The following is a 16609-nucleotide window of genomic DNA, read 5'->3' as shown; positions in this document are numbered from 1 at the left end:
AATGCTTTTATGCATAGAAAAAGGCCGTCATCTTTTCTATGTCTTTTTTTTATTTTTTAAGATTTTCAATTTTCACAAGCTCCTCTCATAGCTCATGTGCTCAAGATCTTTTTATCATTTGTATTGTATCTCCACCAAATGCTTGGCAATTTGTCTCTTTTTTGAAATGTGCTTTTTTTGTTGAACTGAGTCTCCAAATTGCAGCCTAACAAGACCTGAATGTAGCTCAATCCCTTTTTATGCATGACATCGCTATTACAATTCAACACACTGTAGCATTTGAATATTTTAGCAGGTATTAGAATGTCAACTCATTCAATTTATCATCCACTGTAGCTCTTGAATTTTTCTTTCTGCTGCTACAATCTCTAACTATTCATTGTACTTTTTGGTTCCATTATCCCTCCCTGCAGCACCTTTCACATTCATTCCATTTTTGTGATTCTGATGTCACTGATTTTACCCATATCCCCAATGTATCAATATTATGCTGCATAGTATAGTACAACACCCCCAAATTTGCAATCCCTGCTACTTCTATGACTCACTGTTTTGTAGACATATTAGAATAAATATGTATTTCCCAAGATATTTCATAAGTCTACTACATTACCTCTAGTATTCTTTTCTTAGATGACTTTTGTAAATCACTCTATTTAAGGCTTCAGTTAAACAAACAAAAAGCAAACAAACAAGGATTACTGGTCTATTGTTACAGGGCCATTTTAAAAAGAAATATTGTTCTTTCTTTTTTGACTCAATTTGAGAAACTTAAACTCAGCACCAACTACAAGATTGCATTATTGTTTAATTATTGAGCTGTCATCCAAAAAATACAGATTACACCTCTGATCTTCACACACACCTAGTAGCATAGTGGATATCATCTGTCCTCACTGCCGGAGGTGACCTGTGCTTGCTGGGCGTGTCATGTGGTGGGTTAAGCAAATCTTAGTAAATACAGAGTTAATTTCACTTAACATGTTTACTTTCCCCGTTACAAAAGAAAGCAAGGCAGAGAATATAAAATGAAAGTAATGAAGGAAATGACAAAAGAATCATAAGTTGTTTGGCCCAAATTTTATTATTTTACCACAGATAAGTGGCAGAGTTACCAAAACCAAAATGAGCTGATGAATTGTTCAAGTTTACAAGTCAAATATTACCGTACTTATTAAATTAAACAGAAACACGTGTGGCTTTATTCTGTCTAGAATTCCCATCTACCCACCTTACATATTCATAGACACCTACTCCTGCCTTGAGTCCTGCCCTATCCACTTAAGTCTTACTTATGCTTCATGAATCAAAATGAGATCCCTCCAAGATAGTAATGTTTCCTTTCTTTGTGTTCACACTCTATCTTGTACTTAGTTCTTATTTCAAAATCAAATTGTTTAAAAAGCAGTTCCTCTATGAATGTTAAGATCCACTTCTTTGATTTCCAGCTACCAGATGGTACTGAGAATTATTCAAAAAGTATTCCTAAATAAATGAACTATTTTTAACGTAGCATTTTTCCCAAAAGCTATATTTCTAAAATTTAGACAGTGATATTAGGAGTCGAATGCTTTCTAGAGAAATTATGGTGATGCAATGGTGTGAGTCCAATTTTAACAACATAGTAGAAAAACATGTTTATACTAGTAGACCCATTAAAGTTTTAAAACAATAATCAGCCCTGAAAAAGTGCACGTGTATAGCAAAATAAAACAAAAACAAACAAAACACACAAAAACAAAAGGGAAGAAAGAAGAGACTATAATTTCTCCATAATACATTTCATCTTTTTTATATGTATATATGATATGGATTTTAATAAAATTGTGGCTGTATTTATTTTGGATAAATATTTACTTCCATGGTCGGATTATATGTGGTAGAATTGAAGGAGGTGGTAAAAATAGTAAAAAAGTTTGTATAACATTTTCAAGTCTAATGAAATAGTTTTCAGAAGACTTAGCAAAATATCTTGAAAATTTAAAAAATGGGTACACTTTGGTTCTAGAGAAGACAGATGAAATATTGGATTGCTGTCTTCAAATAGATGATAGATCAATTGGCAGATGATACTGATAAAATATTTTCCTTTTTAGCTTATATAAGACCAGAAACAATTAATTTAGAGGGCAAGCAGGAAATGCTACAGGAAGGTGAGGTATTATGATGAGTTACTAAATAATGCAGTGAAAGATTCCTACAGAGACCTTTTGAACAGAATAGTTACTCTTTGATCTAGTCATTTAGATATTAAATCTAAACCTAGGGGGTGGAGCAAGATGGCCGAATAGGAACAGCTCCAGTCTCCAACTCCCAGGGCGAGCGACACAGAAGACAGGTGATTTCTGCATTTTCAACTGAGGTACTGGTTTTATCTCACTAGGGAGTGCATGACAATCAGTGCTGCTCAGCTGCTGCAGCCAGACCAGCGAGAGCTGAAGCAGGGGGAGGCATCGCCTCACCTGGGAAGTGCAAGGGGGAAGGGAATCCCTTTTCCTAGCCAGGGGAACTGAGACACACAACACCTGGAAAAATCGGGTAACTCCCACCCCAATACTGCGCTCTACCAAGGATCTTAGCAAACGGGCACACCAGGAGACTATATCCCAGGAGACTATACCCCACACCTGGCCGGTAGGGTCCCACGCCCATGGAGCCTCCCTCATTGCTAGCACAGCAGTCTGCGATCTCCCCGCAAGGCAGCAGAGAGGCTGGGGGAGGGGCGCCTGCCATTGCTGAGGCTTAAGTAGATAAACAAAGCCTCTGGGAAGCTCGAACTGGGTGGAGCTCACAGCAGCTCAAGGAGTCCTGCCTTTCTCTGTAGATTCCACCTCTGGGGACAGGGCACAGCTAAACAACAACAACAACAACAAAAAGCAGCTGAAACCTCTGCAGATGCAAACGACTCTGTCTGACAGCTTTGAAGAGAGCAGTGGATCTCCCAACACGGAGGTTGAGATCTGAGAAGGGACAGACTGCCTGCTCAAGTCGGTCCCTGACCCCTGAGTAGCCTAACTGGGCGACATCCCTGACTAGGGGCAGACCAACACCCCACACCTCACACAGTGGAGTACACCCCTGAGAGGAAGCTTCCAAAGCAAGAATCAGACAGGTACACTCGCTGTTCAGCAATATTCTATCTTCTGCATCCTCTGCTGCTGATACCCAGGCAAACAGGGTCTGGAGTGGACCTCAAGCAATCTCCAACAGACCTACAGCTGAGGGTCCTGACTGTTAGAAGGAAAACTAACAAACAGGAAGGACACCCACACCAAAACCCCATCAGTAGGTCACCATCATCAAAGACCAGAGGCAGATAAAACCACAAAGATGGAGAAAAAGCAGGGCAGAAAAGCTGGAAATTAAAAAAATAAGAGCGTATCGCCCCCTGCAAAGGAACGCAGCTCATCGCCCGCAATGGATCAAAGCTGGACGGAGAATGACTTTGATGAGATGAGAGAAGGCGGCTCCAGTCCATCAAACTTCTCAGAGCTAAAGGAGGAATTACGTACCCAGCGCAAAGAAACTAAAAATCTTGAGAAAAGAGTGGAAGAATTGATAACTAGAATAATTAATGCAGAGAAGGCAATAAATGAATGGACAGAGATGAAAACCATGACACGAGAAATACGTGACAAATGCACAAGCTTCAGTAACCGACTCGATCAACTGGAAGAAACAGTATCAGCAATTGAGGATCAAATGAATGAAATGAAGCGAGAAGAGAAACCAAAAGAAAAAAGAAGAAAAAGAAATGAACAAAGCCTGCAAGAAGTATGGGATTATGTAAAAAGACCAAATCTATGTCTGATTGGGGTGCCTGAAAGTGAGGGGGAAAATGGAACCAAGTTGGAAAACACTCTTCAAGATATCATCCAGGAGAACTTCCCCAACCTAGTAGAGCAGGCCAACATTCAAATTCAGGAAATACAGAGAACGCCACAAAGATACTCCTCGAGAAGAGCAACTCCAAGACACATAATTGTCAGATTCACCAAGTTGAAATGAAGGAAAAAATCTTAAGGGCAGCCAGAGAGAAAGGTTGGGTTACCCACAAAGGGAAGCCTATCAGACTAACAGCAGATCTCATGGCAGAAACTCTACAAGCTAGAAGAGAGTGGGGGCCAATATTCAACATTCTTAAAGAAAAGAATTATCAACCCAGAATTTCATATCCAGCCAAGCTAAGTTTCATAAGTGAAGGAGAAATAAAATCCTTTACAGATAAGCAAATGCTTAGAGATTTTGTCACCACCAGGCCTGCCTTACAAGAGACCCTGAAGGAAGTACTAAACATGGAAAGGAACAACCGGTACCAGCCATTGCAAAAACATGACAAAATATAAAGACCATCGATGCTAGGAAGAAACTATATCAACTAACGAGCAAAATAACCAGTTAATATCATAACGGCAGGATCAAGTTCACACATAACAATTAACCTTAAATGTAAATGGACTAAATGCTCCAATTAAAAGATACAGACTGGCAAACTGGATAAAGAGTCAAGACCCATCAGTTTGCTGTATTCAGGAGACCCATCTCACATGCAGAGACATACATAAACTAAAAATGAAGGGATGGAGGAAGATCTACCAAGCAAATGGAGAACAAAAAAAAGCAGGGGTTGCAATACTAGTCTCTGATAAAACAGACTTTAAACCATCAAAGATCAAAAGAGACAAAGAAGGCCATCACATAATGGTAAAGGGATCAATTCAACAGGAAGAGCTAACTATCCTAAATATATATGCACCCAATACAGGAGCACCCAGATTCATAAAGCAAGTCCTTAAAGACTTACAAAGAGACTTAGACTTCCATACAATAATAATGGGAGACTTCAACACCCCACTGTCAACATTAGACAGATCAACGAGACAGAAAGTTAACAAGGATATCCAGGAATTGAACTCATCTCTGCAGCAAGCAGACCTAATAGACATCTACAGAACTCTCCACCCCAAATCAACAGAATATACATTCTACTCAGCACCACATCACACTTATTCCAAAATTGACCACATAATTGGAAGTAAAGCACTCTTCAGCAAATGTAGAAGGACAGAAATTATAACAAACTGTCTCTCAGACCACAGTGCAATCAAACTAGAACTCAGGACTAAGAAACTCAATCAAAACCGCTCAACTACATGGAAACTGAACAACCTGCTCCTGAATGACTACTGGGTACATAACAAAATGAAGGCAGAAATAAAGATGTTATTTGAGGCCGGGCGCGGTGGCTCACGCCTGTAATCCCAGCACTTTGGGAGGCCGAGGCTGGCGGATCACAAGGTCAGGAGATCGAGACCACGGTGAAACCCCGTCTCTACTAAAAATACAAAAAAAATTAGCCGGGCGTGGTTGTGGGCGCCTGTAGTCCCAGCTACTCGGGAGGCTGAGGCAGGACAATGGCGTGAACCCGGGAGGCGGAGCTTGCAGTGAGCCGAAATCGCGCCACTGCACTCCAGCCTGGGCGACAGAGCGAGACTCCGTCTCAAAAAAAAAAAAAAAAAAAAAAAAAAAAAGATGTTATTTGAAATCAATGAGAGCAAAGATACAACATACCAGAATCTCTGGGACACATTTAAAGCAGTGTGTAGAGGGAAATTTTACACTAAATGCCCATAAGAGAAAGCAGGAAAGATCTGAAATTGACACTCTAACATCACAATTAAAAGAACTAGAGAAGCAAGAGCAAACACATTCAAAAGCTAGCAGAAGGCAAGAAATAACTAAGATCAGAGCAGAACTGAAGGAGATAGAGACACAAAAAACTCTCCAAAAAATCAATGAATCCAGGAGTTGGTTTTTTGAAAAGATCAACAAAAGTGATAGACCGCTAGCAAGACTAATAAAGAAGAAAAGAGAGAAGAATCAAATAGTCACAATAAAAAATGATAAAGGGGATGTCACCACCAACCCTGCAGAAATACAAACTACCATCAGAGAATACTATAAACACCTCTACGCAAATAAACTAGAAAATCTAGAAGAAATGGAGAATTTCCTGGACACTTACACTCTCCCAAGACTAAACCAGGAAGAAGCTGAATTCCTGAATAGACCAATAGTAGGCTCTGAAATTGAGGCAATAATTAATATCCTACCAATGAAAAAAAGTCCAGGACCAGATGGATTCACAGCTGAATTCTACCAGAGGTTCAAGGAGGAGTTGGTACCATTCCTTCTGAAACTATTCCAATCAATAGAAAAACAGGGAATCCTCCCTAACTCATTTTATGAGGCCAACATCATCCTGATACCAAAGCCTGGCAGAGACACAACAAAAAAAGAGAATTTTAGACCAATATCCCTGATGAACATCGATGCAAAAATCCTCAATAAAATACTGGCAAACCAGATCCAGCAGCACATCAGAAAGCTTATCCACCATGATGAAGTGGGCTTCATCCCTGGGAGGCAAGGCTGGTTCAACATATGCAAATCAATAAACGTAATCCAGCATATAAACAGAACCAAAGACAAAAACCACACGATTATCTCAATAGATGCAAAAAAGGCCTTTGACAAAATTCAACAGCCCTTCATGCTAAAAACTCTCAATAAATTCGGTATTGATGGAACGTATCTCTAAATCATAAGAGCTATTTATGACAAACCCACAGCCAATATCATACTTAATAGGCAAAAACTGGAAAAATTCCCTTTGAAAACTGGCACAAGACAGCAATGTCCTCTCTCACCACTCCTATTCAACATAGTGTTGGAAGTTCTGGCTAGGGCAATCAGGCAAGAGAAAGAAATCAACGGTATTCAGTTAGGAAAAGAAGAAGTCAAATTGACCCTCTTTGCAGATGACATGATTGTGTATTTAGAAAACCCCATTGTCTCAGCCCAAAATCTCCTTAAGCTGATAAGAAACTTCAGCAAAGTCTCAGGATACAAAATTAATGTGCAAAAATCACAAGCATTCTTATACACCAGTAACAGACAAACAGAGAGCCAAATCATGAACGAACTTCCATTCACAATTGCTTCAAAGAGAATAAAATACCTAGGAATCCAACTTACAAGGGATGTAAAGGACCTCCTCAAGGAGAACTACAAACCACTGCTCAGTGAAATCAAAGAGGACACAAACAAATGGAAGAACGTACCATGCTCATGGATAGGAAGAATCAATATCGTGAAAATGGCCATACTGCCCAAGGTGATTTATAGATTCAATGCCATCCCCATCAAGCTACCAATGACTTTCTTCACAGAATTGGAAAAAAACTGCTTTAAAGTTCATATGGAACCAAAAAGATCCTGCATTGCCAAGACAATCCTAAGTCAAAGGAACAAAGCTGGAGGCATCACGCTACCTGACTTCAAACTATACTACAAGGCTACAGTAACCAAAACAGCATGGGACTGGTACCAAAACAGAGATATAGACCAATGGAACAGAACAGAGTCCTCAGAAATAATACCACACATCTACAGCCATCTGATCTTTGACAAACCTCAGAAAAACAAGAAATGGGGAAAGGATTCCCTATTTAATAAATGGTGCTGGGAAAATTGGCTAGCCATAAGTAGAAAGCTGAAACTGGATCCTTTCCTTACTCCTTATACGAAAATTCATTCAAGATGGATTAGAGACTTAAATGTTATACCTAATACCATAAAAACCCTAGAAGAAAACCCAGGTAATACCATTCAGGACATAGGCATGGGCAAGGACTTCATGTCGAAAACACCGAAAGCAATGACAACAAAAGCCAAAATTGACAAATGGGATCTCATTAAACTAAAGAGATTCTGCACAGCAAAAGAAACTACCATCAGAGTGAACAGGCAACCTACAGAATGGGAGAAAATTTTTGCAATCTACTCATCTGACAAAGGGCTAATATCCAGAACCTACAAAGAACTCAAACAAATTTACAAGAAAAAAACAACCCCATCGAAAAGTGGGCAAAGGATATGAACAGACATTTCTCAAAAGAAGACATTCATACAGCCAACAGACACATGAAAAAATGCTCATCATCACTGGCCATCAGAGAAATGCAAATCAAAACCACAATGAGATACCATCTCACACCAGTTAGAATGGCGATCATTAAAAAGTCAGGAAACAACAGCTGCTGGAGATGATGTGGAGAAATAGGAACACTTTTACACTGTTGGTGGGATTGTAAACTAGTTACACCATTGTGGAAAACAGTATGGCGATGCCTCAAGGATCTAGAACTAGAAGTATCATATGACCCAGCCATCCCATTACTGGGTATATACCCAAAGGATTATAAATCATGCTGCTATAAAGACATGCATACGTGTGTTTATTGCGGCACTATTCACAATAGCAAAGAGTTGGAATCAACCCAAATGTCCATCAGTGACAGACTGCATTAAGAAAATGTGGCACATATACACCATGGAATTCTATGCAGCCATAAAAATGGATGAGTTTGTGTCCTTTGTAGGGACATGGATGCAGCTGGAAACCATCATTCTCAGCAAACTATCACAAGAACAGAAAACCAAACACCGCATGTTCTCACTCATAGGTGGGAACTGAACAATGAGATCACTTGGACTCGGGAAGGGGAACATCATACACCAGGGCCTATCATGGGGAGTGGGGAGGGGGGAGGGATTGCACTGGGAGTTATACCTGATGTAAATGACGAGTTGATGGGTGCTGATGAGTTAATGGGTGCAGCACGCCAACATGGCACAAGTATACATATGTAACAAACCTGCACATCATCCACATGTACCCTAGAACTTAAAATATAGTAAAAAAAAAAAAAAAAAAAAAAAATCTAAACCTAAATAGCTCTTAAGAAGACAAATACCAATTATTAATAAGTAGGTTATTCTGACTGCAGTTCTCTTAAGTTTATCCAGAACAAGTGTCTTTCTTTGTTGCCCATGGGATCATCCCTCACACGCATATCAGGAACAACCCTGCTATTGCAAATAAAATAGCATCATCTGTACAAATCAACCCCTAGCTTCTCTTCCTTTTAGGAGGAAAGACTCTAGTTATGGGGGCCAGAAACTGGAGAGGAATGGATATCAGTTGTCCAAAGTGTAAAAAGAAATAGTACATTAATACCCTTGAAAATATATAGATACCTTAAGAAGACTTAAAATACTGTAGGCATAATACTAATAATCTTTGATTATGTTTATGTTTAGTATTCCTTTCATTAGCAAGTGACATTTGGCAGAGTATTTTTTCCTCAAAAGTAATTTAATTAAACAACTTTAACCTCATATATTAAAATACTATATGGCAAAATTCTAAGATAAGATACAAGTTTAAGGTCATTGTCAAGGGTCACTGAAAAAAGAAATATCTTTTTTTCGTAACCTTTTATTTTTAGTTTTTAATATTAACATTTGTTATGCTACTTTGTTTATGACATACGCTGGTAATTGTTTTATGAATAAATACCACAACCTTTATAAATAACCTGTAAGAGTCTGGATTGAATTTCATTATTTTGTTCTCATGAGATAGCAGAGCTTTCAAAACTTGAAATAAGGTGACAACTTATATATATATTTAAAAATAAAGATCTAAATTAATAAAGTTAGCATTAACTCAATGAAACATTTCAAAGATACCTGTATTGTGACTTTCACACTATTGCCTTGGAAGCTGTGAACCTGATACAAAATGTTGCTGCATGCTTTTGTTTTTCCTTGTCTTCTTTTTCTCCAGTTGGTAAATGAAATGCATCCACTGAGAATCTGAAAGCACTATTGAATAATATCAGAAATATAGGATTTGGCTCAATTTACCTGTTCCTGTTGCTGGAAATCCAATCTGAAATAAGAGTTGATGCCTGTTGGTGACAGTGCTTGTTGCCAAAACTGCAGGCCAGCATTATAACTTCTCTACGTAGTTCTCTAGATATAATCAAAAGGGAAACAAATTAAAAAGAAAGTTAGAGAAATTCATTCCCTAAATAGTAGATAGATTATTAACACAGGAATGGTTTTTAGATCTGGAAATCCTATGCTGCTGAGTAAAAGTCACTTAGGCAGAGTGGAAGTTAAACATACTAAAAGTTTGACAGTATTCCAGTGAGAGGCATGGGTTCCGATCTCAATATCACCAATAAAGGTAGATCTTAAATTAAAACACAGCAAGGAAACGTCTTTGTTCTCAGGATCAGGCAATGGAAACTGTGCTACCCAGCGGCAGTCCTCTTGGGAAAGTGAAATGTAAGATGAAGAATGAAAGGAAGATTGTCTCATGCTGCTAAAGTCACAATGGCACTAGTAGTACATTATTTTACAGTTCTACGGGAAAAGAAGAGGATAAGAAAATAAAACAGTACTCATGTTGGTAGGATGCTTGAACAAGAGATCCATTAAAATTATTTTTCGGCCACCCAAGCTTGATATACGTTGTTGCAACTTGCTTTAAAATATATTCCTAAATGGGGTATAGAATAAATAAACATAAGGTCAGTTTAAAACTTCTATATACTAATAATTAAAATTCTATAATAAAATTAAAATATTCTTAAAATGTACCTACTTTCAAATATCAGTAAAATAATAAGTACAGTAATGTTCTATTATAATTTTATTCAATGTAATATTTCATATATAGAAAATAGGGATAAAATGCTATTGGAATGGTACAAGTCTACTCTTCTTCCTATTAAATCACTAATTTGCATGAGTAAATATTTTAGATGATGACTTTTGTAACAAAATGAAGAAAATAAATAATATTGATAACACCTATGTGTACATATGTACAAATGTATATAGATATGCTATATGAAAATGGACATCTATTATTTATGCATTTTATATCAACAGGGCATATTTAATGCAAAACTACTATGTTGGCCCAACCAATAGCCTAGTATTGATGAAGCTGAGATACACAGAACTCTTCAGTGTAATTATAATGGTATTTCAAAGTCAACAATTCATTCAGCTAATGACATATTTAGGTATCAGTATCAAGGTAAGGCATGGTCTCCCTCGCTATTTTTTGTTTTATTTTAGACAGGGTCTCCACTCTGTTGCCCTGGCTGGAGTGCAGTGGCAACAATCACGGCTCACTGCATCCTCCACCTCCCAGATTCAAGCCATCCTCCCACCTCAGCCTCAGGAGTAGCTGTGACTACAGGCACAAGCCACTACACCCAGTTAATTTTTGTATTTATTTATTTATTTATTTTTTGTAGAGATGGGGTTTCACCATGTTGCCCAGGTTGGCTCTCCCTCACTTTAATGTGGTTCTTAAATTTTGCCAAAGGAATACAAACATTGAAATTACAATGAAAACAATTCTAAACTGTTTACTGAAAACAAAGAATCTGACATGATACACTATTCTAATGTACAAATATATTCAAAAATATATTTTACTTTTACAAAGATTTAATATCGTAGTGTTTTTGTGTTAGGGAGAAATTAATGTGCAATATTTCTCTAGCAGGTAAAAAATCATATCATAACTATAACAGCCCATTTATTTGCATGTCTGTTCTAAGGGCTTAGACAAAACTAACAATGAATGTAATTATTCCCATTAAAAAATCATTAAACAGTTTATTTTCTGTAGGTTTAAAGTAAAAATAAAAAGGAAGGAATTCTGATGGCCATCAGAAATCAGATGGCTCCAATAAAAAGATTTCATGTCACAGGAATCCACTTTTCAGTAATCCCAAATGTGTATGTTAATTAGTATAGTCAGTATGATATAAAAAATAAGATAATTTTATAAAACACAGAGCAGTCTCTTACACTAACTAAAGGAAAACAAATAGTGTTCAAAGATCACGGAAGGCACAATGATAAGAAATTTAAGAATCAAAAGGCTCATGAGCCGTACTTAATCCTAATATTATTGAAAATAATTATTAAATCAGATTAGGTGGCATGAGCAGTGTAATTTTGGTTTACTAGGTTTTGAGTTCAGAAAATCTGGTCAGGTAACAATTTGGAATGTTTGTCATGTCTTCTTGTCTATTTAGATTATCTGTTGTTTGCTTTCCTGTATCCCCTTGGACCCAATTATGAATGGGCTTTTGCCTCAATGTTGATCTTATCCTTGTTAATTAAGGCAGTGAATTGAATTCACTATGCCCTTTTGGATAAAAATAATGACTAAGAATCGTTACTGAAAATGCCTATATTCTGTTAAGATCTTTGGGATCTTTCCACCCAGGTTAAGTCCTTTGTGAACACAGAGCCCTCTAACTCTTGGAAAGTAAGTTTGAACTTTAAAACTTTGCCACGTATATTTCTTCTTTAATTCTGGAGCATTTAAGCTTAATTGACACTTTTAGGTCAGAGCAAAAGGTAGCTTTTGTATTAAATTTCTTCTTCAAATAATTATCATCTGTGTTGCATAGACAATTAGGACAAAAATCAGGATAGCACAAACTAGAAGAACAAACTAAAATAACTTGGGATCAGTTGCATACATAATAGTAGAAAAAGAATAAAATAGTGTATCTTCTAAAAATTAGAAAGAAAAATTATATCTTTTTACATTGAAAACGTTGTAGTTTTCCATGCGGTCCAGTAATTTATCTAGTGGATAAAGAGCTCGGCTGGCAGCATGCCATGGAAGAAAATCCTTCTCCTCAGACAGGTATCTGATAATCTCCAGAGGAATATTCTGAGGCAAATAGCCGGCCCTACAGTTAAAAAAAATAGATACATGATGATGCACAAACGAAGATTTTTACGCAAATAAAAGACAGAAAAGCAAGATTCATCATAGTATAAAGAAAGCATATTCAGTGCTATAAAAATAAAATTACTTTTAAAATATAGTCGTACTTAGGATGCCAGTGCCACCTTAATATATGCAGAGTTGGACAGTTAAAACTTTATGAATACAAAAACATCAGAATGCATATTTTTTTTAACAGCAAGCAATTGTGGAATATAAGCAAGACTAAGCCTAGATATGTTCCTTCACAGAAACTCTTCAGAGGTTAACAAGCAGTTGAAAATAATTGATTACTGAAATGCAATTTCAGTTTCTCCATATATTGTCTTTACTTGTCATTTAGCTCAGGGTAATGATATTTAATACACATTGTTTTTTAAAAGATCATCAAATTAAAGTGTCAATTTGCAGTTCTGAGTGTTTGTTAGATTACAATATTAGCATGTTTTTCAAACCTTTTTTTAAAGTTGCTTTCTATAACACTGATGAAAATCTGAGCTAGATTTTAATAAAGTCCAAATTATAAAAATGTTAAAGGAATAGGTTTTTTTTTTTTTTTTCCCTGAGATGGAGTCTCGCTCTGTCACCCAGGCTGGAGTGCAGTAGTGCCATCTCGGCTCACTGCAAGCTCCGCCTCCCGGGTTCACGCCATTCTCCTGCCTCAGCCTCCTGAGTAGCTGGGACTACAGGTGCCTGCCACCACACCCGGCTAATTTTTTTGTATTTTTAGTAAAGACAGGGCTTCACAGTGTTAGCCAGGATGGTCTCGATCTCCTGATCTCGTGATCTGCCCACCTCAGCCTCCCAAAGTGCTGGGATTACAGGCGTGAGCCACTGCACCTGGCCGAGAATAGCTCTTTTCTTCTATTATTTTCCTTTCAAAATAAAATGTGTCACCTTGAGAACCAATATCAGTTTCCTTAGAAAATACTAAATTGTACCTTTGAAAAATTATCTTAATACATATTGTCTATAGTATAAGAGGCCGTATCAAGAAAAGAAGCCAAAAAGAACTATATATCTCTTTTTTTCCAGTGGACTATATGTAATATTCTAGCAAAATCAAAGCAATATAAATGAGAGTCCACAATACACTAAAAGATGGTCTTAGCCTTGATGTCTTCACTGCATATAGTGACATTATGTATTTTGGTGGAATTTTTCAGCATTGATATTTGCTATGGTTTGAATGTTGATATTTCCCTAAAATGTATGTGTTGGAACCTAATATCCATTGTGACAGGATTAAGAGGTAGGGCCTTTGGAAGTGATGAGGTCATGAGGGCTCTACTTTCAGGAATGGGATTAGTGCCCTTATTAAAGAGGTTCCAACGTGTTTTCTTGACTCTTCTTTTCAGGGTGTGTGCAGCAAGAAGGCACAATCTCTGAAGCAAGCTCTCATCTGCTGGAACTTGATCTTGGACTCCCTGGCCTCCAGAACCATGAACAAAAATTTCTGTTGTTCCTAAATTACCCAGTGTAAGGTATTTTGTTATAACAGCCCAAACAGACTAAGACAAATCAACTGAATGCAGACTGTTAACATAGGGAAGAGGGAACTATGAAAGCTAGAAAGCCTGGTTGTCCTGCTTATCTACATTTCACACTGTTCTTTTGTAACATAACAAAATTAGATGGACCTTTGTATTTGTGCATGGTGGAAAGTGGACAGGGAGGAAACAGAGCCCTTTTCATCTTCAGTTAAAATAATTTTTCCATATTATTCAGTCTTCATTCAATGTCACATGCAAAAATTACCCTACGGATGAATATTAGCTTATAATTGTGCTTATAATGTTCATAATAAAAACCAATTCTGAAGAGGGTGCTGCAGTTTTCTTTTAATTAAAACAAAAGAATGTGTGACACGCTAACGATTTTGATTCAACCATAGTACAAGATCACAGGTTCATAATTCACATAAATAAAATAGTGAGCAAACTTCAAATTTCACATAATCTAAAAATCTGAAAATTTATAATTTACAGTATACCTAGATTAGTGCCACTTTTTTCCTGTGCAAATTCCATTTTATACATTTTTGTAGAAATAGCATGAAATTAGGCTATGGCAACAATAATTAAATAAGCAACTATATTTTAGCCAGGACAACATCCCAATAATAACTTAAATTTTGATTTCACAGGTTTGTTCCACTCCCTGAAAATGTAATACAATTTTTATTAAAATAATATTTTAGATTATGTCCTTAAAAGAAATGTAGCTTCCAGTAGTTCAGATTTTGTAATTTGTTTCTCTCTAACTTTTAATTCTAAATATTAATTAGTGTGGTGATTAAATATTCACCTTCTCTTTATACATGCCATGGATTGTATAATGTTAAAGTTGAAGATTTATTTAGAAGCCATTATTATTTTGTTAAATAAGAAAAGTAATGTATTATTTTAAAAAACTTTTAGTAAGTAGCTAACTTATTATAAAACTTCAAATAAGTTTGGAAAGTGGCTTGAATCTCATTTCCCATAAATTTGGACATGATAGCTTTATGTCAATTATAATTTATTGTGTTTTATTTCATCTCTAAAAAGGTATAGACATTATTTAATGATTCATACTTTGTAGGGAATTTGCCTACAAATAAAAACGATGACAAATAATGTTATGGAAAGAAACTCAGATTTGAGAAAGAGCCTGAATCTGACTACTACCACACTTGTACAATTAGGCAAATAATTTATCTCTCCAATGCTCACATTCTTTGTCTATAAAAGGATGGAACTAAGAGACACCCATTATAGTACAGAAAAGCTTTTAATCTAACCTATATATCTACAATTTAATCTACTGAAAAACAATTGTAATAATATGGGTACAATTTAACTATTTAACAATTTGAAAAATACTTTGTAATTTTATATTCTCCATTCTTTAGTTGCTTAATATGTACAAGTCTAGGAGACAAGACGTGGATCTAGGTTTTATAAGACATCTGGCATTGTGTGAAAAAAAAAAGCAAAGCAAACTTGATAAAAGTTCCAAGTAATGGAAAGGCAAGTAAGGAAAACCATTCATTAAACAGAGAAATGGAGCAAGTTCTGTTGTGAGTCCTTTTGGCAGGAATCTCTAACTGCTCACCCAGATCCATGCTCTTCTCTTCTTCTTTGAATGAACTATACTTCGCAGTTCTCCTGGTACTTAGGTGTGGTCATGAGACTGTGATCTAGCCAATAGAATATGAATGTGCCTCTCTGCCTGGATTGTCCTTAGACATCTCCCATTAGGTATTCTATGTTCTTTCTCCTTAAGTGAACCTTCCAGGTGACCTTGACAGTCTTGTATTGAATATATCAAAAACCTGCCTGGGTCCCTGGATGACTGCATGACTATATCAATTCTCACACACACTCCAGTTATGTGAGCAGAAATAATTTCCATTTTATCTTACCAAATGTGTTTGGGGTCAATTTTTTTTTAACAGCAGTTAACCTTCTTTAATGTCGACCTCGAATAGAATAAGAAACAGATTATACTCAAATTGCCCTCCTTCTGTTGTGGTACCAACATATGTAATTACCAACTACATAATTTAATATACTTGCATTTAAGCCCACGACATCACAATATGTAGGTACACTTAACTGGAAAAGAGGCTGATCAGCTTCATTACAAAATTAAGAACTGTAAGAGATAATGTTGGAGTATAGGTTACCTAGCTCAGATGCGTGTTTGTGTAATTGGCTGGTAATGATATCTGTGATTACTACTACTGATAGTGCAATCAATATAGGAAAGTATGTGGAATCCAGTGAATGAAACACGACATTAGCTCACTGTAATCGGCCCAGTAGGCAGCACACTTAGGGTTCTGATGGTGAAATGCAGTTTCCCTAAATTTGCATCACCACAGGGAAATATTGCTAACAAAAATTAAAAATAGCAAATTTAAAGAATACATATTGTATGTAT

At 36.6% G+C, this 16609-nt stretch overlaps 1 protein-coding gene across 2 annotated transcripts in view; it reads right to left on the bottom strand.

The window, feature by feature from the left end:
- The window catches only part of TRHDE (thyrotropin releasing hormone degrading enzyme), a 425213-nt gene that overhangs the window by 43699 nt on the left and 364905 nt on the right, over positions 1–16609 (bottom strand). For both annotated transcript variants that reach the window (XM_015152258.3, XM_077954735.1), the window contains exons 13-15: positions 12497–12644; positions 10317–10414; positions 9775–9882 (exon numbers count right to left, since the gene is read on the bottom strand). In XM_015152258.3, the coding sequence (XP_015007744.3) occupies positions 9775–9882; positions 10317–10414; positions 12497–12644 (354 nt within the window). The remainder of the gene's footprint in view (positions 1–9774; positions 9883–10316; positions 10415–12496; positions 12645–16609) is intronic.

Source organism: Macaca mulatta, chromosome 11 (assembly GCF_049350105.2).
Source record: "Macaca mulatta isolate MMU2019108-1 chromosome 11, T2T-MMU8v2.0, whole genome shotgun sequence".
Taxonomy (NCBI): domain Eukaryota; kingdom Metazoa; phylum Chordata; class Mammalia; order Primates; family Cercopithecidae; genus Macaca; species Macaca mulatta.
The sequence above is the reverse complement of the archived record's forward strand: the minus strand, read 5'-3'. Positions and strand labels throughout refer to the sequence as shown.